The 22,350-nt window shown below is 46.4% G+C and overlaps 3 protein-coding genes across 4 annotated transcripts; 2 read left to right on the plus strand and 1 right to left on the minus strand.

Moving 5' to 3' along the window:
* The first annotated feature begins 1,623 nt into the window (after positions 1 to 1,623).
* Positions 1,624 to 8,016, plus strand: LOC120952082 (uncharacterized). The gene is made up of 3 exons (XM_040371198.2): positions 1,624 to 2,906; positions 6,665 to 6,939; positions 7,369 to 8,016. Exons 2-3 carry the CDS (start codon positions 6,667 to 6,669, stop codon positions 7,675 to 7,677), a joined length of 582 nt encoding a protein of 193 aa, XP_040227132.1. The 5' UTR covers positions 1,624 to 2,906; positions 6,665 to 6,666; the 3' UTR covers positions 7,678 to 8,016.
* On the minus strand, positions 7,604 to 22,339 carry LOC120952075 (zinc finger protein 568-like). Of its 2 annotated transcripts, none has more exons than XM_040371189.2 (5): positions 22,188 to 22,339; positions 9,908 to 10,958; positions 9,732 to 9,844; positions 8,671 to 9,656; positions 7,604 to 8,597 (listed from the first exon to the last, which is right to left on the minus strand). In XM_040371189.2, the coding sequence occupies exons 1-5, from the start codon at positions 22,328 to 22,330 to the stop codon at positions 8,554 to 8,556; spliced, it is 2,337 nt and encodes a 778-aa protein (XP_040227123.2). In that variant the 5' UTR covers positions 22,331 to 22,339; the 3' UTR covers positions 7,604 to 8,553. The 2 variants fall into 2 exon arrangements, with proteins under 2 accessions (XP_040227123.2, XP_040227124.2); XM_040371190.2 differs by lacking the exon at positions 22,188 to 22,339 and adding an exon at positions 11,038 to 11,310.
* LOC120952077 (uncharacterized) lies at positions 14,524 to 20,731 on the plus strand. Its single transcript, XM_040371193.2, has 6 exons — positions 14,524 to 15,529; positions 18,610 to 18,724; positions 18,816 to 18,989; positions 19,085 to 19,221; positions 19,288 to 20,155; positions 20,225 to 20,731. The coding sequence occupies exons 1-6, from the start codon at positions 15,458 to 15,460 to the stop codon at positions 20,251 to 20,253; spliced, it is 1,395 nt and encodes a 464-aa protein (XP_040227127.2). The 5' UTR covers positions 14,524 to 15,457; the 3' UTR covers positions 20,254 to 20,731.
* Positions 22,340 to 22,350: the final 11 nt, after the last annotated feature.

The following is a 22,350-nucleotide window of genomic DNA, read 5'->3' on the forward strand; positions in this document are numbered from 1 at the left end:
TGTGTTTGTTATTTTTTTTTATTTCACCCATCAAAAACACAAAAAACAGACGCCTACTGCCGAAAATGTGTCAATTTTCATTGTGCTTGTTAGGATGTTAATAACCTTGTCCATGGGGGCGGATGGGAGGACAGCCGATGCTTTGGGGTAGTTATAATATCCTACTCCCTTCCCTCCACCAGCCTCCTGCGCGCGAAATTTGACACATCGGGTTAATTGTGGTCGGCCACACGTCGGCCACAGCCAAATTGAAACCAATCAGCACTAGAAAAACGTACTATCGATGCTGCAGCTCACTACTACGTGTTTGTATCTGTCTGCGTGTGTGTGCGAGCGATCGTAAGCATACGTCACAGCAAAACAAAACCAAAAAGATCGATTTGAAAGGTTTACCCGAATTGTCCAAATATTTAAACCTTCTCCCTTCCCTTCCCATGGTAGCGTCAAGTGTGGCAGTCGGCGGCAGTCGCGAACGCTCCAGCCTTCGGCCAAGTGTGTTTGCTTTCCACTCCGGCCGACCGGCAACACAGACACACACACACACACGCGTAAACCTGCAGTTGCTTTACCTCCCACACGGCCTCCCCACACCATCGGAGGGTGGGGGGGGAGCGACAATTTCGCAATCTTCCGTCTCCACACCATCATAAATCCATCCCAAAAGGATCCCAAAAAAGGGAATCCGCCGGACGGCCGACCGGGGGGACACACGTTATCTTATCGCTCGTTGCTGATTTTCGCGCACCCACTCACACCCCCCTACACTATAGCCCCCCCCCCTTCCCTCCCCTGCTTTTGATAAGCAAAAAGCGAACAATTTCTCGATCACAGCCGCAAAACCCAACAGCCGGAAGCCGTGTAAATCACGAGAATTCACTAGAAAACCCAACGTTTTGAGCATTGAGCGATTTTCTTTTGTTGTTACCCCTTTTTGTACCTGTCTCTCTCTACCCCCCCCCCCCCCCCCCCTCCTCGATATTCCGGTTCCGGTCGAATCTTTGTTTTTGTGATCGCGCACACAAAAGCCCTCGGCTCTCGCGGGGTGTCGCGTAAATCGTACACGCGGGGCGCCGTATCGCAGCCGGGTGGCGTGGTCTTTTGCGGATGGGGTTGTAAAGATGAAAACACACGCACACAGCGGCGGACGGAGGGGCGAAGATTTCGTCGTTCGCAAACAAAGCGATCGATGGTTAAGTGTGCACACACACAGTCATAGGGGCTGTTCAACCCCCAAACAACCCCCAAACAACCGTGAGCACTATGGGGCGCAGGCGAACAAAGAATTGACCGAAAGTGAGTGCGTTTTCGGGGTTGTTTTTCTTCCCGGCTTTTTTTCAACGTACCACGTGGCCCCACCAAATGCGCAGTGGCTATTTTTAGATTTTAAATATTTTCCTTTGCATACACACCACGTGTTCTTCTGTGGTTCTTTTTGGCGTACTTTGAATGCGCAAAAAGGTAAACAAACTGTAATGCAGGGGTGTGGAAAAAATATACCCTAAATTTCCGTCCATCTGCCCCATTGTTCAGCGCTAACACTAACACACTAACAACGAACCTGTGTGTCGGCGTATCGCAAACGATGTGGGGTTTTTGCGTGATTCAACGCGCAACCCCTCAGATGCGTACGCGCGTTCGGTGTTCATTCGCTTGAAATACTCGCGGCGAAGCGGATCGTGCTCTTGAGCGAGTGTCTCTAATATCCCCCCCACCAGAAAGTGAAGATAAGCCAAGGGATTTTGGTTGGGTAAATGTGAAAAATAAATTAGCCAGTTTTAATCGTGTGACCCAAGTGACAAACGCTCAAGTTCGGTGGAGGCGCACCGGTGTGTACAAGTCAAAGGTTACAACCAGCGGTAGAAGAAAAACGGTGAAGGTGAAAGCAGAAAAACGAGGGCAGACGAAACGTTATTTCGGGGCGTGTGTGTGTCTGTGTGTGTGTGTGCTGGAGTGTGTTGGCGAGCGTTAGGAAATGATCGTCAGCCGGCCGTCGTCGAACGCGCGACGGAAAGGTGATCGCGGTGAACGCAACCGACGGTGAGCGAGTAACGCGGTGGTGTTTGATTGTGTGCCCACAAGTGAGGTGAAGTAGAAGAGCAGTAGAAGCCTGGGGAAGATGTGAGATACAGCCCACGTCTGGAAGTAAACGCAGGACACGCTCATCCACGCAGGGAAAGGCAAAGGATCGCGCTTCGTATTCAGCCGCGAAAGCCCTATCGTCCATTTTGTTCGCAAAGCACTAAAGCAAGTCTGTACGAGCGCGCGCGTGTGTGTGTGTGTGTGTGTTTGTGTTCCAACAATATCAACCCTACTTCCACCCCTACTCAGCGGGGTTGCCGGCAGCACCCCTCGAACTGACCGTTGAAGGAAATCAAAGATCAGTGAGGTAGCGGCGGCGCCGGCGTGTTGGTGTTGTTGCGCAGTTTTTTAGCACACTTGCGAGCCGATGACGGACACGACGGACAATACACGGCAAAACATTAGCGAGCGATCGTATTAAAACCCCTCCCCCCACCTGGCCGGTAATACGAGAAGAACGGACGCCCTTTCGGTACGGTAAGGAGGCCAAACATAAGGAGCTTTTTTTTGGCTTTGGACATCCACCCCAAAACACGGCTGACGTCACACACGGCAGTGTTCAGAAGAGAACTTTTCTGTGCCGTGTACAGAACCAAGAAGAAGACAAGTACCTCTCTTCCACGTCCCCAAAAGCCCACGATCGGGTTTTTTTGTGTGCTGCTAGCGATTGTTGGTGCGGTCCGTTGCGTGTGCCATACAATTGAAGGGTTGTGGCAGCAGCAGCAGCAGCAGCAGCAGCAACAGCAAAAAAGGCCTAACGTTTCAGCCAACAATCAAGCATCTTCTGCGTTCTCTTCTGTGGATAAAAAAGAAGCAAAACGAACCAGGTAAGTCGGTGCGCGAAGGCTTGAAAAGGTAATAGATTAATAGCCGCACACGGCCTGTGACTTCTGCCTGATGGCATCTAATTGCTGTGCAGCAACCAAATCTTTTGGCTTTTGTCAATGAAGCATTTACATGTAGGTTTGATAATTTGTGGTTTGAGTTTGCTTAATGCATATGAAGACGGGGGATACATAAACAGTACATCATTTGTCATTGGACGGTAGCACAAAGGACAGGACACCAAATGGAGAAACCCATTAATAGTGGTATGTCCCTTGAACTTGACTTGGCAGACCTTCAACCTTCAAAAGTGGTTGCTATCACACGCTCATGGAACAATTGTAGGCTACAAATCTTCATCTCAAACGTTGTGCGAAGGGGAAGGCGGCTCTTGTTTCTAAGGTGCGCAAACGTATGGCTCGGTATCTTTGGCATACGAAGATAAGCATGCGTGGCATTTAATGTTGCGCCAGGTACCGCAACACATTGATTATGAGTGAAAACAGGGAAACAAACACAAATAGCAGGTATCGCACACGAAGGGATCACCAGGTCTCTTATCGTCTCGGTTCAGTGCCGTTGGTACGCTGGAGATACTCACTCTTCAGCAAAATGACCACGATTATGGGGGCTTAGCCCGTTATAGCTACTGCTGCTGCTGCTGCTGCTAGGCTGTTTGTGAATCGCATTTTGATCGATCGGAACAGATAATAATTGGGCTTCATTTTCACTTTCATGCTGGTTTGGTTGGCAAACAGCGTTAGCGATTAATTTGAGATTCCCCCTCAAGTGAGGTGTTGATAATGGGAGGATTATTAGCACTGTTCGTAACGGAAATCCCTGCTCCAAGATGGTTTTAATTGGTTTCATTTACTTTTAATGGTGTACCAATGGCCAAGAAGCACACACCAACAGAAGAACACATTGAATTTGGTAAAGAAACATGGAAAATATATAATGTGTGCTTTTTTCCTTCCTTTCGCTTTGATAAGTTCTTATCACCTGTGTTAACACACCTGACCTGAAAATGTATTGCCGTCTGGGTGCCTGGTGCTTGTACAGCAGCATGTTGAGAAATCATTTGGGATTTTACTGCAAATTTCCTCATTATAATAGAATGTTATGTGCTAATAACTATATTCCGATGGTTTAATGGCTCAATAGGATTTCCTAGAAACTTGAGCTCTCTAGAATAAGCGGAGAATGTTTAAGTATCAATACTATGAACTCTCCCGTCTCCCACGCGGTGGTACAGTCGTCAACTCGAACGACTCAATAACATGCCCGTCATGGGTTCAAGGCTAGAATGGACCGTGCCCCCCTTAGCAAGGATTGACTATCCGGCTGCTTGTTAATGAATAAAGTCTCGAAAGCCTGTATAGGCCGCGGCATGTCCGCCTAGGACGTTACGTCCTAGGCGTAACGTCAAACAGAAGAAGAACTATGAACTATGAACTCTTAATAAAAAATAAAAAAACAAAAGAAGACTGAACAACATCAAGCTTTTGACACTGTCACTTGTTTTAAACCGTATTCCTCATTACAAGTATTTCAAACCAATGTCCAAAATTGTCCAAACTTGTAATTGATGAACAGATGTTCTCGACATCAGTTTTTTTTGGAGAACTTTTAGCTTTTTTGTTCATTTTTTTTACATAATAGTAAAGAAAATAATGACAAAGTGAAGACGAATTTCTCTATTCTGAAATGCCCCTTTGCAACATTTGCAACAATATTTGTACAAACAAGATCCTACAAAGATCTAAATGAATTCTTCAATCTAGTTCACTCTTTTCTCTAGTCAGACTTCAATTTTAGCAGCATTAATCAACACTCGTGAGATATTTTTCAAAGGGTCCAGCTGACAAAAACACAGCCTGACAGCTGTCGAAAATCATCTCGCGATCGTTGAAAGAATGCTGTTTATATTGAGAACTGACTCGGAAATCAGTGTAACATTGTACAATTTTTGTTTTCCAATAAAATGGATTTTTTCACGGCGCTAAGAATATGCAAACGTATGCACTTTTGCGACAGTTTGTTTTTTACCTATATGTCATTTATTAATGAGAGTTGACGAACGATCGTTGAAGCGCCCACAAATCGTTAACATTTCACACAATGCTAATCATAATTAGAAAGAAACAAAAAACATCGTTGCAAACCCTCTTATACAATCAGTATTGTGTTTTGTGTGACAATTTTATTCCCCGGACACATTTCGCGTCGCTTATATGGGCAAATAAAAAGCCCTACATTTAGCTTAATGTTCTGACTTACCTCCACTCGCTTGACAAATGATGATGAGCGCTCGGGATGGCTTAAAAAGTGGCACTTTATACCCCCCACAGACGGTTCTCGGAGTAGTTTAGGCGGCTCAAGCTACAACCAGCGTCCAGAGTAAACTCATTTCGCTCTTCCCCATTCTTTAGTAACCAATTTAACAGCTTCCATCGTTACCGCGTCAACGTGACACTGGTAAATGAGCGTTAATCGATGTTTACTAAGAGCGATTCCATTGCATGGGTGATGAGATTTTGCTTCCTCGTATATCGTAGTACGCGAATGGAGCGTGGCGTGTGGGTTAATTGCAACGATCGTTAGGGTAGGGGCACACACATGATCGCTTCAAGTGAGCGTGCAACTACAGCCCTCTGTGCGCCCCATTCCGGCTGTTTCAAACTTACCTAAAGGGAAAACATTTAATAAATTGGACAATGTTGGACCATGGTCAAATTGTCCCGTACCAGGTACAACAAAAAAATCTAGGGACTCCAATATCCCTTACCGATCTAACAATAATTGCCCATTTTCATTGCGCACCATTATTAGCATACCGAATTGTCCATCAAGCAAGGCCACCGGTCCAGCGCAATCGTGCGGACCTCGCGCTGCAGGGTTCAAGGGTCCAGCAAATGCTTGACCATTGCTTCCTTCTTCTTCCTGCTCCTCCTCCTCATCCTCAGTCTCCTCGCGTGCAAATGTCGCATGCTGATTAGCGGTCCCGAGGAGACTAAATGAAGACGAGCAGTTCGCATCGTTTCGGTGATTCTCTCCCCCCCCCCTCAAAAAACCATCGATAGCGATCTAGATGTCTCACCAAAAAACGTGAAAAAGACATCACACACACACACACACACGCACAAACATACAGGCAAGTTTGCACATAAATGTATGCTTCACGGGTCAATCACGACCGCGCGGGTTGCGAAGGTTTCTCCTAGCTTGCGCCGTAGGAGCGCCTTTGCACCTCAGACTTGCTCGGGGGAACGTGTACCAACCCCCCCCCCCCCTCCCCCTACATTGACCTCACGCCTCGTGGAGAGAATTGATGGAAATTTATTGGATTGTTTTTGCTTGCCACCGGTGTGGTGTCTCGTGTCTGGCCGGACTCTTGTGGACACACTGCTGGTTGTGTTCACGTTTTACGGTCGTCGATCGTCGCGTTGGTAATTGACGCCATTTGCATAATTTACTACCAACTTAGAATTTCGGCCGTGCACACACACACATGCATTTGGGGAACAAAAACCCGGGAGGGGGAATACAAAATAATGTGTGAAAAGCGTTTTCGTCCAGCAGATTGGATTGTTCGCGCAATCAATCATTTTAAAGTTTGCACCGCTTCTTCTCCGCTCGAAGACGCAATTTAGTGCATATTACACACACACACACACACACACACACTCACACTAGCAGCTCAATCAATCAAGATCATCCAAATCACACAATTTTTCGTCTTTCTTCCGCTTCTTTGCAGACATGCTGAACCTCGAGACGGGCGAGATCGAGTACGGCACGGTCGGCGGGTACGATCGTGAGCGTATCTATCTGGACAAGGAGACGGGCGAGGTGAGCAGCGACCCGACCGAGCAGGCCGGGTCGCGGCGGCGGCGCTCCAAGTTCCACATACCGAAGCAGTACCTGCGCAATCAGTGCGGCATCATCGGCCGGCGGCCCGCGGCACCGGCCGCCCCGAGCGTCAGCTGCGCGCTGATGGCGTGCAAGCAAAAGATGATACCGATGATGAAGGAGGTACCTGTCAAATGACATCCATACACTCTAGGTACTCTAGGCTATTACTCTAGGCTACGCTCTGCTACTACTACTGCTACCGAACGCGATGGACCAAGGCACGCCTGAAGGGGCGCGTGCGCCCGCGGACGAGGTACAGAAGACGAACGTTTCGTGTGTTATCCCTTTGTTTTTTTCCCTCTGTAGTACTAGCCTTAGTAAGCTTAGTGATAAGAGCTAACGTGTAGTGTACGGGAGTGAATGTCAGTTTGTGTGGGGATGGATGTCTGTATGTGTGACTGCGTGCGTCTGGTTAAGATCTTAATTCGTAGGGCTCAGATAGTATTAGTAGCATCGTTTAACTGCATCCACAAACAAAAACAGCTAATACTCAAATCTACTACTATCTCTTCTCTCTCTCTCTCTCTGACTCTATCTTTGGACCCACAGGAGATTACGGTCGGATATAACAGTACCGCACATCTGCTCTTCCTGCTGCCGCTGCTGTTCGTGACGCCGAAGCTGTTCGCGCTCGTCATCTCGTTCGTCGAGGTGATGCTGCACATGTGGGCCCACCGGAAGAACAGCACGAACGGCAACCCGGACGTCTACTACCGCAGCCCGATGCACGTGGTGACGCGCCAGTTCTGCGAGGTGTGCCGCCACGAGCGGCTGATGGGCCGGGTCGGGAAGCTGCAGGACGTGCGGATGAAGCAGATGCAGAACTACTTCCGGAAGGTTACGCGGAACATTGCTTAGCGAAAAAGAAGAAAAAAACAACGAAAACAACCCCGGAGGCGCTTGCTGTCTACTGCCCTTCCTACCGCTATGTACTACAACTACTGGTGTGCCCTGACACTCTGTGTTTTTGAAGCTTACGCTCGCTCCGTCAGCCGTGGAGGTCTGGGGATGATGACCGATAATGCTGCTGCGCGCTGCCAATGTGTGCGTGCGTTTTTGTGGCTAGCCCCTCCCCAGATTATATTGTTTTGTTATTTTTTTCTTTCTTTCTTCTGTGCTACTTTCACAAAACACTGCACTGTAAAGTGATAGCGATTTACGGATTTACACATATTAATAAAGCAATCGAAACGCGCATTTTGGCATTTTGGGGAGTCTTCTTTCTTCACCAATTACAATTTATGGTGGACATCCCAGAGTTACCCGAAATCAATGGAACAAATTAAACTCAAGAGTTCGAATTGTCAGTCGACTTACAGCTTACTGTTAGCCTTTGTACAGTCTGTTCCTGAGTTACGCAATTATAGAGGGTTTGAGATGGTGCGGTTTAAATAAATTGACAGTTTTTGGAGCAAATTGCGCAAATGTTGGAATGTAAAATTAGTAGTTTGTTGAAATCGTAAAATCGTCCAAAATAAAAAATATACTAATTTTCCGAATGTATGATCCAAAATCAACAATTTCATAGGTAAAATCACCCACTTTAACGATAAATTACGTATTCTCTATGGCTCTATCTTTAGCCTTACAACACGATATTCGACTTAAGCAGACCTGGAGAGCGGCACTAATCGCGTAACTCAGGAACAAACTGTACTGTCTGTTGCCTACTGTGATGCTCTTAGCTGAGTTGCCATACCTGCAACAGTACGGCGACTTTTTACTCCTCGTTCCTTAATCTTCGTGTTCGTAATCTTCCGATATAGTGTCCGGCACGTCTGTAGCGAGAAAAAAAGGAAATGCTGTTAGCGACCGAAAGCAACGCACTACAATTCACCCCAATCCACTCACCAAGCTCCAGGTACCGGTTGTCGGCGGTTGGTAAAATCGTAACGTTCCGCAGATCGAGGTTGCTGATCACGTTCATGTTGTTCTTCTGCTCGCCGTGCACCCGCCACCGATGTTTCTCGAGCGCTACGCGAGCGGCCAGGGAAATACCGCACACCTCACAGTCAAACGTGGTCGGGTTGTGCACCTTTTTGTGGGCCGCTGCATGCTGCAACAGCGACGCCCTGCGGGGGAACTTTTTCCCACACTCCTCACAGTCGTGTGTTCGCGACCCGGTGATCCGTGGCGGCGGCGGCGCCGGCGACTGGGCAGTCTCAATGCTCTCCACAACGTCACCGTCAGCGTTGAGCGTCGCGACCACAAAGGACGGCTCGCTGGCGGCCTTCGGTTCCTTCTTCGGCTGCTTCAGCTGCTGCGCGTGCTTGCGCTCCATGTGCACCCGCAGGTTGACGCGCTGCGTGTAGGAAAGCGCACAGTGCGGACACTGGTACGGCTTCTCGAGCGTGTGCGAGGGCAGATGCTTGTGCAGCAGGCTTTTGTACAGAAATTTGCGCGGACAGTGTGGGCAGTTGTAAATTTTCACATGCATCTTGCGCTTGTGCCGCTCGAGGTTGGCCTCCATGCGGTACGTCTTGCTGCACACAGGACACTCGTACGAACCATCGTCCCGCCTAATGTTGGACGGTGCCTCCTTGTCCGAGATGACGATTGCGTTTTCGTTCTCGGACAGCAGATCGATCAGCTCGCGCAGCGTCATCTCGCTCCGGTGCTCCACCTGGAAGTGGTCGTACAGCCCGGTCGCGTCCGAATAGCGCTCCTGGCAGAGCGGACACACGTGCGGGAACTTGCGCAGATGGGCGGTCATGTGCGCCTCGAGCTCGCTCATCCGGATGCACTTCTTCCCGCAGATCTGACAGGTGAACTTTTTGTTCCCACTTTCGCCCGTGTGCGTGCGCAGGTGGATGGTTAGGTTGATCTTTTGCGTAAAGCTAGCGGACGAAACATAACGGACGGAAATTATTCACTGAACTAAAACACCGTTTAACAGCAATCCGCTTACTTACCCTCTTCCGCACACTTCGCAGCAAAACTTTTTCATCTTCGTGTGTACCAGGGTGTGGCGATCCTTCAAGCTTTTAAACCGGAATCCTCGCCCACAATATTCGCAAAAGAATCGCTTAAAAAAACAAAACATGTTTAATCCTTTACTTTCTTTGATTCCTTATATAGAACTACCTACGTTTAGGCCTTCGTTCTCATCACGAATCCGAACTTTATCACCACACACCGACACCTCCTCCAGTGCCTCGATCGGTCCATAATCTGCCTCGCTCAATGCGTCGCAGTCGTAGTCGTTGTCGTCGCCACCCGTCTCCGAGTCGCTGGCCGTATCCTTGGACGATGTAACTTCATACTCTTCCTTCACAACATCGACTTCCGTATCGTCCTTTACCTCGATCACATCTGTATCCGATCTCTCTTCCACCGTCTCTAAGTGCACTTGCTTGCCGGCAAGCTGTTCTGTTTCTTGGTCGCTTACATCCATCTCGTACTCGTCATACTCGTCCGCCTCTCCTACATCTTGCTGGCTAACGAATTTGTCCAGCTGCTGTAAATTCTCGTTCAGATCATGTAAACTCTTTTCCTGATCTGCATCAGTTGATGTGGCGTTTTCGCTGTTCCTGAATTCCAGTTCGTTTCCATTCGGTTCCTCTGCCGAAACAAGCACATCACCGACGGGGGCGGGTTCATCATCTAGCTTAAGAAAGTAGTACTTGCCATTGGCGTACTCTATACCGATTTGTTCAATGGCATCGTCGTCTTCGCCATCTTCATCTTCAATCGTCACCACATCGTTGGATTCCTCTTGTAGCTCCGCGTCATCCTCTTGGATGGTAGCTTGTTCTTGTTCCGGCTTCACTTCCAAGGGAGTGTTATTTCCAATCACATCAAGCCCACTGGTCACGCCCGCCAATGCCACCTGGTCGATGAAGGCCGGCCCGGGAGGATCGTCTAGATAGACTAGAAAATAATCAAGCGCCGGATCTTTCTCCAGCTCCGCGCTGTCGGGCTTCGGCTGTTCAATCTCCTTCCGCGGGGGGAAAACTGTTGGTAATGCCGTGGCGAGTAAATAGCGATACCCGTACACCGGATGATGCCCGAAGCAGTCCTCCGTAAAGTGGCAGCTGCACACTTTCGATCGTCCGTCTACCAGCGCACGCATGGCATCGGGATCGGTCACCTCCAGCAGGGTGAACCATTGCTGCTGGATGGTCGGATCGGTAGGGCAGCTGGAATTGTGGGAATGGAACGTTTATTAGCAAAAGAAGTAGTGGTTAGCAACAGCGAGCGAGAAAGTTCGTTCCTTACTTTACGTAAAACACAGATGTATAACTGACGACGTTATCGTCTGTGTCACACCCAGACACGAAACACTTCATTAGACGATAAGTTGGTAGCGTTAACTGTTTTAGTAATTGTCCAGCGAGTTAAGATTAAGTTCAAAAGACTACAAACTTTACACTCAATTGGAGCGCGGTACGTTTTACTGGCGTACTGTTTTGTTTACGTTTCGTGTGCCCGTAGGGCAAAGTGAGGGGTTTTGACGTTCGAACATAGCTGCATCTCGCTCATTTTCTCTAGCCGTCCTTTGCACTATGGGATTTGAGCGGTATAAAATTCAGGCCGTTTTATTAATGCAGTTTAATTTTCTTTTTAATATTGAAATTTTAATTTTAATAAATTAACCCCTTTTTAATTTATCCTGATACTATCTGGATTAATTTGAGCAAATGTTAATAAATGTAATACATTTTGATCTTCCCCAAGTGCCACAAATCCACTAAACGACCACTAAACTAGCGCTAAACGGGTCAAGCTCTCAACCTAATGGGAATCTAAAAAGACTTCGTTTAGCAGACGGTAATTTTGATGCATTCTAAAAATAGCAAAAAAAGGTAACCCAACGTATCAGTAGAAGGGTTTAAAGGCCATGATTAGATGAAGCTAGGCGAAACACATTGCAAGAAAAGGGTAGCAATATAAAATGATCAGTTTTAAAACGCCATCTATTAAGCAAATCAGTGATGTTATGGAGCTTTCGTTTTTTCTAGGGATATTAAATTTTCAAGTGGTTTAAGATTCATCTGTGGCGCTTGGGTATTGTTCTCTAAAGTTCTGAGTAAATGGATTAGGTTCACAAAAGACTTGAACTCAAGAAGGGCATATTGATAGGTCCATTGAACCAATCTACCATACGACCATCACTTTCTTTAAAACATTTGCAACCAAAATAAACAAAATAAATATTAATAGAGCTATTCTACTATTCAACGATCGTTAACTTCTTTAGCTCATCTCCACCGAGAAGATTTCTTTGCTTTGTCTAGCAGTTACTTCATCTATGAACCATCCATAACAAGGAGATCCATCATTTAAGATTTGAAGCCAGAAGCGATATGTTAACAAGTGAAATACAAAGAGGACATTTTACTCCAAAACTATAATTCCAGCTCGTATCCCCTCTTAGCAAGATCCACAATCGTTCAATTATTCGATCTACTTTTCTTTAAAATTAGACCTCATTTGACCGATACTGTTTCAATTAACAATAAAGAAAAAACATATAATCAATACCTACAATAAAATCACAACCAAGGGAAAAAAACCTTCATACGTTCATCGAAATTTACGCCTCAAGGGCGGGCGTCTAAACTATTTAATACGAGATGAAACACTGCCTATCAAACACCCTAGATCTGCGTGGTCGGAATACCCCAAACAATGCACCATTTTAGCAATAGAATTATTTATAATTCTACGCACGTACAAAACAGTCCACGCCACAGCCAACCCCCTCCTGACTGGTCCGTCTTGCCCCCGTGCCACACCAACCAAGCGAGTGAGAAATTAAAAGCAAAGAAAAAAAAGTGTACAATAATCGCACCCAACCGGACACATGCTGAGGTGCACCCTCTATCGGAACAGGAAATCAATGCCCGGCTCAAACCCGCTCTCGGGTCCCAGCCATTACTTTCTAGGCGCATTTGTGTCTCAGAGATCGAGAGACAGTACTACGCGGCACTATCCAGCTCCTTCCTGGGTCAGTTTCCGGCAGCAGCAGCAGGTTAATTACCCAGCTCACACTCAGGCGTGCGAGGTGTGCAAAGAGTGGAATGCGAATGCCAAAGCGAGGGGACGATAAAACTAGTCCGGATTGCCGATGGCGGGTATGGTGGCAGGGTCGTAATGGTGTCGTCAGCGTTATCATACCAAAGTGCAGCTTATCGCACAGAGCTAGTACCGTTGTTGAGCAAGCACGATACAGGGTTTCCCACGATTTATTGGTTGGTTCCCACGATTTATTGGTGCGTTCCCACGATTTTTTGGTCATTTCCCATAATTTTTTGGTAGCAACCCACGATTTATTGGTCGGTTCCCAAATATTATTGGTCGTTTCCCAAATATTATTGGTCGGTATTATATTATATTATATTTGGGAACCGACCAATAATATTTGGGAAACGACCAATAATATTTGGGAACCGACCAATAATATTTGGGAACCGACCAATAAATCGTGGGTTGCTACCAAAAAATTATGGGAAATGACCAAAAAATCGTGGGAACGCACCAATAAATCGTGGGAACCAACCAATAAATCGTGGGAAACCCTGTAAGCAGACAACAACGCGGCAAGAGTTTTGCTTAAAAAAATGTCGCAATCAAGCATCAGGAAGAAACAAAGCACGCAGGTAAAATTTTGATTAAAAAATAGCCACCATTGGAGGAAATTAAAAGTGTTGCAAATTAAATGCAAAAGTAATACAAACAAGCACCTTAATATTGACCATGGGTGAGCATCAATCTTGCACCACAAACTCCCATCTTATCACGCAATCGAATGGAATGGGGCACTTCCGATAAGCGACTGGTTCCTGTATGGCAAGCGCAACAACGAAACAAAAAAGTCCGTCCATGTACGTCAACCTAATAAATTGACATAGAAAAGATACGGTCCGACAACATGTTGGACGCGAAGTAGTAGTAGTCGCGCGCGCGTTCACACGTTGCGGAAGCTCTCACACCTGTAGGAACTTGTCAGTTATGCAAGAAGCATTCGGAAGCATTCGACACGATCGCCCGTGGCAAGCGAAATCGTATGATCAGTTTGCAATTGCACACACACTTACACGTACAAAAACACCGTTTAATGGCCCGATTTTTATTTCTGTTTGCTGTTGCAAATAATAATTACGATTGTGGCAGTAAAAGGGTGCCGATCGTGTAGGTGGGCGAGGATCGCTGATCTGCGCGCAAAATTGTACACCTCACTACGCGCGCCACGGCTGCATCCCTTATGCCGAAGGGAACGCGACACAGTGATTGCAAATGGAACAAAAGACACGCAACGCCATCAATCATGGTTCGGGGCCGGGCCAAAACTGACCTCGAACCGTACCGTTGTCAGCGCTCGGAATTTCGTTATTGATGCATATCGGGCAGCTCTATACACCGGGTGTACGTGCACCTTGGCAGCTTATCTTGGCTGTGCTTTTTCCCTTAGGTGTGTGCGTGTTACTGTGTGTCTTTGTGTATGCGCAACTGCTTCACTGTTGCCGGTAAACTACTAACGCACATGTGCCGCCACTCCACAACATTGCGCTGGGTTGGGGCTCATCCCCCCACCAACCCCTAGGCAATCACAGGCGGCGCAAGAAAGCACCGGGTGAGGGTAACTATCTAAACAGTGCTCCACCTCGGTTTGCGCTTGCGATCATCATCATCATCCTCCCCTTGCTTGACCACCTTTTGCGCGCGCGTACAGCCGCGATGATGACAAATTGTACTTGCGGCAGCAGTCACTCGCGGACACTTGATAAGTGTAGAAGAGTCGCTGCTGCTGCTGCTGCTGTAGAGGGTGAGTGTCGATCGATTGTTGGTAATTAGGCGACAGCTATCCAGTTCCGGATGGCATCGATCGATCTCAGCAAGCTTCATTAGTCCAGCGAGACGATCAGTTGAACACTCTGCTCCGGGCGGCCATCTGCAACCGTTTGGCGCACCTCGATTAAACCACCCACCCATCGGCCTTCGTGTTCGTGACCTGTCCTCAACCACCCTCAACGCGTGTGTGTGTGTGTGTGTGTGTCTGTGTGGTTGTGATAGCTGGGATAAAAACAAACACCGCGCTACAACCCCATTTGTCGAATCTAATCAGCCAAAAAGCCACCAGAAGCTGATAGTCCCGAGCGCTAACGACCGTGCGAGTGCGGTGTTGTGTGCGCGGAGTGATTTTATTGTTTTAACACACTTGGGGCACTGGGCTGCGTTTTTTCGGTGGCTACGCTTCGGTGGTGCACGTCTCGCCGCGGTACGGTCAGAAAATGTGGAAACGCGCCACGGGACGGTTCGTGTTCGGTTCGTCGTGCTGGTGCGCAGTGCGGTAAGCAAGAGAGCGCTCTGAGTTCTAGTTCCGATTGTGCAGTGGCCGGAAGGCAAGAAGAAGAGATTTTTGTGGAAGTTTTTGTGCATTCTTTTTTTGTGTGCAATAACTAGCATGTGGTACAGCTAGATAACTAACGAATTAAAAGTGTCGCAAAACGCGAGAGAAAATACGAGTGTTTTTCCCTTCTTGTAAAACGGAGAAAAAACAACAACGAGTGAAACGAACAACAGCGACGAACCTCGAAATTGGAAACAAACGAAACCTCAACTGAACGAGAATCATCATCCGTTATCATCATCATCATCACAGTTTCGGGCAGTGTCGCCTGGTGGCCGCATTAAGATGGGCTTCAGCTGTACGCTGTGTGGACTCGGTCCACGGATGACCGTGTTTGTAATAGGCACGATCACGCTGGTAAGTTTGTCACGGCTGAAAGCGCTCGCGAGCGAGCGAGCGCTGGAGGAGATGTGTTTTCCCCACTTTACTCCAGCTACTCAGAGGCACACGGTCTTGTTTATGTTGACCGGATGTGGGATAGAAAATGCATCTTTGGTGGCTTTCGGTCGCAAGACGCGGTCAAAGATATTAGGGCGAATCAATCGAAAAGCGATTGCCCGTGGCCATCCCGGATGTAGAATGCACGGGAAAAGGGTTTGTCTTTGTGTTTCATATCACATCGCTAAGTTACTTTTCTTTGTTGTTTTTTTTTTGTTTTTTTTTTTTTTTTTTTTTGGGGAATTGGAAAATGACGCATCGTTGAACGGCAGAATGGGGTATAAAAGCTATTTGCTCTGGGATGGCCCATTGATTAGCCCATTGCCAAGATAACGATTATGGCATTGCGGATTGCTGAATTGTTTTACGCATTGGGAAAGGGAGAGTATCTTGGAGAAGGGTGGGTTTTGTACGTTAGATAAGCTTATAAAGAGGAATATGATCAGGATTAGCGTTGAAGTGGAAGTTTAAGAAATAATTTAGAAGACAAAGCGTACTATCGATCTTAGGAAGGCAGCTTTTAAGAGAAATTGTACAAAAACACAAACCAATAAGCCCATAAGGGGGAAAACAGCTATTTTGAAAACAATGAATCATTCCCACTATCTTACACTGATCTCTGATAAAAGCAACGCATTAGTGAGTGCAAAATGTCCACGAAAGCACTCGCGCCCGCGCGCGCATACACATGATTCATCATATGTCACCCTCTCCCCGTGCTGTTGGCTGTGCCATCTGTTAATCCTTATCAGCCCCCAACCGGCATCCCAATCACTCATTCATTGTTTTAACACCCGGTAGAGATAATGTTTTGTGCACCATTTCGGCTTCGGTTTTACTCGTTGCGCTTGTATATTTACGGTTTCCCGGATTGTAAGATCCTTTTTTCCAATCTAATGGCCTCTTCTTGTACACAATAGTTCGTGATTGGTTTCATCCTAATAACCTACTTACTGTTGTGCCTTTTTGTATCAAATAATAACTTCTTCTAGTTCCTGCATGATACAACAATCTCATAATCAGTCTTGGTTTATCTCAAACTTCTTTGGTATTACTGGTGATTGGTGATTGGTCCTTGTACCATGGGGACATGACAAAGATTGAAATCGATTAAAAGGAGACCATTATGCCTGTTGAAGGTCTGTTTAACTTATTTAGAGTAATAGAAACGCTTGAAAATACATAAATCGGGAAGAGTTTAACAGGTGTGTAAGGCTCTAATGTTCTTCAAATACGATCCAAAGTCCGAGGTTCTCAAAAAATGATCATTGATCACTATTAGTCCCTTCTTCATTGCTATTTTAATCTTTGCTCCCTTAGTTTCATGTAAATGTGCGGAAACTGTATACCAGTGCACGTGTACTTAACACAAAGTGATCTTATCGTTGCCGAATATGTTTGGAGTATCGTCGATCCATTTGGATAACTGCAGTGTGAGATAACGCATTAAGAAGTTTGGTTTGCTGTTTGATACTGTTCCCTTATATGTTTTATCCCTGGCATTCTCGGTTTTTATACTTAATATGTAAAGGAAACCTATATAAGGTGGTTACATTAAAGAAGAAAAATAAGAGAATTAAGAAGAGGAAGAAAAGAGTTAGTCCCAATATTTCCATCCAAGTAACTGTGAGTGATTGATGTGTATTTATAGGATCAGTTTTACTTATAAAGCCCAGACCTTAAGAGATTTGGTACTATAACTTGCAGACTGTACCACTCCGACCACCATCGCTAATTAACCCAGGCGAACCTGAACAGGTTCTTCAAACTCTTCTACCTTCATCTTGACCTTCACACATGAATGTCATAACACAAATACACACACACTAGCACCACCCACTGTAGCTAATTACATTACATCATATCCAATACTTTCTTTTATTGCATCCCACCACCCACAATCCAATGCGGGGTTGTTACCAAAAGCCCGGGATAATTTAGGACCAAAGTATGGGTGTGTGAGGGCGCAGAAGTTGATTCGAGTTGGTAACTTACCAACAAAAAAATCGAAAATAAACCACCCCAAAGCGAAAACAAACGTGAGCGGGTCCTATATAAGATAGGTCATAAATATCATTCCACCTTCCCAGGGTAGCGATATAACCGCCTCGTTTTACACCAGCACGTCACGTGGAGGATATATCGCCCGGGCCAGTGCCGGGGCCTGGCTCATTAACGCCTCGTTGGCCACCCGATAATAGAGGATTTGTTTACAACCGCGCTTGCCCTTTCACAAGTTCGCGCCCCATCACGCTACAGCCCATTTCCTAGGCGCACGTTTGCAAACGATTGTGTGGCTGCGCCCGACTGACCACCGCGCCCTCAGTGGGATAAATTTAACTACCAACAATTAAATGTTCTGTTGTCTTTTTTTTTAAATATGAAGGAATGATATCATTTCTGCCTGCAACATTCCTACCATTGTCCCAAAATTATCACCCCAACAGAGTGTGGTTGGAATTTCGCTACAAAAAAAATACGGTGAAAATACGGTTTGCTTATACTTTTGCTGCACGCGTTCAAGATGCAAGGCTTGGAGTGACGCTTCAGTTTTTGTTTGGTGCTTGTTGTCCACACAAAATAGCACACAACAGGTGAACAAAAAAAAAAAACAACAAAACAACAATGCACTCCGTAACTGGACACTGGGCGTTAGTCACGTACAACGACTCCCAGATGGAGTGTGTGTGTGTTGGCGCAAAGCTGGAAAACGCACAAGATTGAGATTTGGATGTGAACCCTTTTTGGGAGGTTTTTTCCTGCTCTGCTCTGCGCGGGGTATACTTCATTCAATATGTAATTGTTTGCCATACCTTGTAGGCAAGGTTAGCCAGATAAACGACAATCAGCTCATTCACAACGAAGTCCAACGAAGGGGAATTCGGGCCTCCCAGCTACACTATCTCTGTAACCTCCTCCATTATCAGTACATCTAATTCCCCGCAACTGACTCACCCTGATGCGTGCTGACACTCTTCCTCCTTCACTATTTTTCACAGGCATTCTCGCTGCTAATGGCCGGGTTAGCTACGACTGCAATATTGGCGCACAACTGTGAGATCGATATGACGCAGTCCAAGGAAACGTACGGCCTGTACCTGTTCTACTTTCGCTGTATGTAGCACTTTGTAATATAATATTACGCCTGTTTGAGTAAACTAAGACAAACCCTGTTATGTCGTTCTTCCTATTTTGTACCATTTAGCGGAAGAATGTGGTCCAGTTGATCTGAAATACCTAGGCATTGACGTCGGTAATGTTATAAACGTGCCCGAACTATTCCCCGACAAGACCGATGCCGTGGAGCGTACGTTTGTGTTTGCCATCGTATCTGTTGCGCTGCATGGTGCGCTGGCTGTTACTACGGTCTTGCTGTTTGGTAGGTTAACTACTCTTAACCTTGCCTATAAGTCCTCCTCCTCCTATCTCATTCATTTATTCCTCTCTCGGGATGATACTTCTAACTCATCACAGGTACGATGTGCATCTCCTGCCTGGGACGTAGCTGCGTAGTGGTTGGCTTCTACCCATGGATCCTGGCGATGTTCCTCGTGCTGGCGCTCGATGTCACCGGATTCGTGACGTATCTGATCGACTTCATCAACGTTATGGTGCGTCTGATATCACAGGCCTGACATCCCATCAACATCTCAAACTTCATCTTTCCCATTTTCCAGGATCTGAATGGCGTTATCAACCTGCTAGAGGTGCAAGACTCCCCAGAGGTACGGGAGGTACTGGGCCAGGTGGACGATATCTACTACATTGCACCCTCCCTCTTCATGTGGCTCGCCTTCAGCAAAGCGGTCGTGTTTTGGTTCATGTTCCTCCTATTCCTAGCCGTCGTAATAAGCCTCTCGATGACGCTGTGGAAGGAAAACAAACCGGCCCCGGCGTACCACGACTCGATGCAACCACGTCAAGTAATGCATCCCACCTCCAGCGCACCGGTCGAACGGCAGGACATGCACCCGTCCGCGACCCGGTACCTCGATCAAGCGCCCCAGCAACAACTCCCAACCGTGCACCAGCCGGCGCACGAGCATCTTCCCCGCATCTATCCACCAATGCCACCGCCCAACCAGCTACAGCTCCCTCACTCCGATCCGAACGTACGGCGCAGTGTGGAACCGTTGAACGATGCGTACGACAGTAGCAGCTTCCGGGAGGATAGCATACCGTACCTGTCCGTCCCGGCACACGAATCGCCCATTCCGATGCCGCTGCACGTGAAGCAAACGGTCGATCCGTTCCACGATAAACGCTTCTCCTATCTGCCGGGGCAACCGGCCCCGTTCTCCTACCTTGCCGGGCCACCACAGTCGGGCAACAGTCCGCGCAGTTCGGTAACGGCTCCGCCGGAGGTGCGCAACCAGCTGCCGTGGTCGTACTTCCCGGCGGCGGATGACAAGAAGCCTGCCGGCAAGCGGTTTACGTCCACGCTAACCGAGGAGAAGGATTTCCCGGGCGAGGAGAAACAGCTGCCAACGCACAAGGGTGGAGCGTTCCCGGACGATCGGTCCAGCGTGACCACAGATGAAGGAAGTAAGTCACAGTTTAGACATTAATTGAACGTGTTTTAACACCATTACCGCTTTCTCTTCCCCCAAACAGAGTGGAGCGGTCCTGAGTACAAATACTAGTCAGTGCAGGCCGGTAGACCTTCCGGTTAATACGGTGGATCGAGTTACTCCTCGCCATGAAGCTCAAACAGAGGCTAGAAAGATGGATGGCAACGCAGTCTAGCTGTGCAGGCTGTTGGGCTATTACTATTTTTATGTAAATATTTCTACCTATCTTGTTTAGAAACAACAAAAACAATCCCCCCTTTTCCCTTTTACAACACTGCGCACTGTGTGCTATGGGATGCTACCCATTTCGACCGAAGACTCAACTAGAGAGACTTGGGCGCTGGGTGGAATCTTAACGAAAACTTTAGCGAGACCATAAATACACTGACAGGCAAACTTGTGCATCAAACGAGAGTATTGATTTATGGTGATACGTGTAGCGAAAAAAAAACATTACTACTCTGCCCGTACGTGTAGTCCCCCCCAAAGTCGATGTGTTAAATGAGCATTTTAAAAACAGTAAAATATACGGGTTATGTTAAAGATTGAATGATGGGTGTGGTTTTAATTTGTTGTACCTATGTCAATTGGCAAAGAAAAGTCGGAATTTACAAATGAGGAGATTGTATCCAGCTTAAACAGCATTTTGAACCGTCCTTACTACGAAGTATACAGGGTTTTCCACGATTTTATGGTTCCCATAATTGTTTGGTCTCGTCTCACGATTTATTCATCGTATCCCATGGATTTTTAGTTCGTTCCCATAATTTATTGGTATCGTCCGATTGGATATCAATAGAATTGAACCAAAAAATTATGGGAATCGACCAAAAAATCGTGGGAAACGCTGTAATGTCAATAAATATCACAAACTTCTTCAATCGACGAGGGACGTTACACAAGATCAAACTGATGTTCGTTCACTAGAATATGATTTTCTTATCTTCTACTTCCATGAAAAGAAACTCAATTTCAAATAAATAAATTAATAAATAAGTAAATTGACATAATAGTTGAATTACCGTTTCTTTCCTTTGGCTCAAACTCCATGGAAATTAACCTAATCCTGAAACTTCTAATAACCAGAACTTATAATAAACTATAAGCTAACGAATGTGAACAAAGACCTGGCCATCGACAATCTTAAGGGAATTTCGAAAGCTCCTCCAATATGTAATAAGAACGTTCGTTAAATTAGATCACAAATTAGTTATTAAGTATTCCAACATGCTCAAAAAGAAAACGCACCCACATAAACAAACACACAAACAACACCGATTCTGTCCTACTAGTCAAATGCACTTGAACCATTGTGAAATGTTCGTACAAAGGCTGACGTTCGTATTGCATACCTTAGGCGCTTAGTCGTTTTCGAATTTCAATTTCTATTTTGACTAAAATTTTCCTTGCTGCGGCATATTTCAATCAATTATTTAAAAAAATAGACTTCATATGTCTGTCCCCTGCTATTACTTAAGCTTTTCATGTCCTATTTAACGTGAGTCCTTATATTTACCTGTATAACAGCTTCAATATTTCAAATTTCGGTTACGTTTAAAAAGTGTCCTTCAGTTTCATTTGACTAGTTTGCCAAATAAACATGTTTTTACACTGCTTTAATTTATGAAATAAACACTCTAACTCTATTCTATTCAATTTCAATTTCAATTTTACTTCCACTATCTTTCCCGAACGTTCTAACCACTACCTGCATCCTGAGTGTTTACCGATAAGTAACTCACCACATCATCCATGGTTTATGGCGCGCGGTTGGAAAACATTACTTTTCGGATTTGCTGTCAAAAAAATCAATCCAAACAACACGCGGCCCGGTGTCCGGTGGTCGGGCTTCGCGCTCAACCCCCCGCTACATCGATATCGTTTCTCACGGTGTTTGCCGACCGTTTCACGACGTTTGAGTTCCCTTATCTTAGTATCGATACGGTGCAGCAGCGGCACCAGATAAGAAGTTTGGTGGACGTCTCGATCAACAAATATTAACTTACCCCGTCAGTCTGACCAGTCCCGGTGGGCAGGTGTGAACAGTGCGCTCTCCGTCGCTTTTCCGACGTACCTTTTCGGAACCGTTTTCGGCAAAAACCCATCCATCTACGACGGGTGTGCTTGAAAATGTGACACTGTGAATCATCAACGCTAGAACCTGTGCGA

The sequence above is a fragment of the Anopheles coluzzii genome, chromosome 2 (assembly GCF_943734685.1).
Source record: "Anopheles coluzzii chromosome 2, AcolN3, whole genome shotgun sequence".
NCBI classification, from domain to species: Eukaryota; Metazoa; Arthropoda; class Insecta; order Diptera; family Culicidae; genus Anopheles; species Anopheles coluzzii.

Coding starts and splice junctions, on each gene's coding strand:
- LOC120952082 (XM_040371198.2), top strand. CDS start 6,667: ATGCTGAACCTCGAGACGGGCGAGATCGAGTACGGCACGGTCGGCGGG. Junction 6,940..7,368: donor TGATACCGATGATGAAGGAG/GTACCTGTCAAA, acceptor TTGGACCCACAG/GAGATTACGGTCGGATATAA.
- LOC120952077 (XM_040371193.2), top strand. CDS start 15,458: ATGGGCTTCAGCTGTACGCTGTGTGGACTCGGTCCACGGATGACCGTG. Junction 18,990..19,084: donor TACTACGGTCTTGCTGTTTG/GTAGGTTAACTA, acceptor AACTCATCACAG/GTACGATGTGCATCTCCTGC. Junction 20,156..20,224: donor CGTGACCACAGATGAAGGAA/GTAAGTCACAGT, acceptor TCCCCCAAACAG/AGTGGAGCGGTCCTGAGTAC.
- LOC120952075 (XM_040371189.2), bottom strand. CDS start 22,330: ATGATTCACAGTGTCACATTTTCAAGCACACCCGTCGTAGATGGATGG. Junction 10,959..22,187: donor GGACTGGTCAGACTGACGGG/GTAAGTTAATAT, acceptor CCACAATTCCAG/CTGCCCTACCGATCCGACCA. Junction 9,657..9,731: donor TGCGAAGTGTGCGGAAGAGG/GTAAGTAAGCGG, acceptor TTCGTCCGCTAG/CTTTACGCAAAAGATCAACC.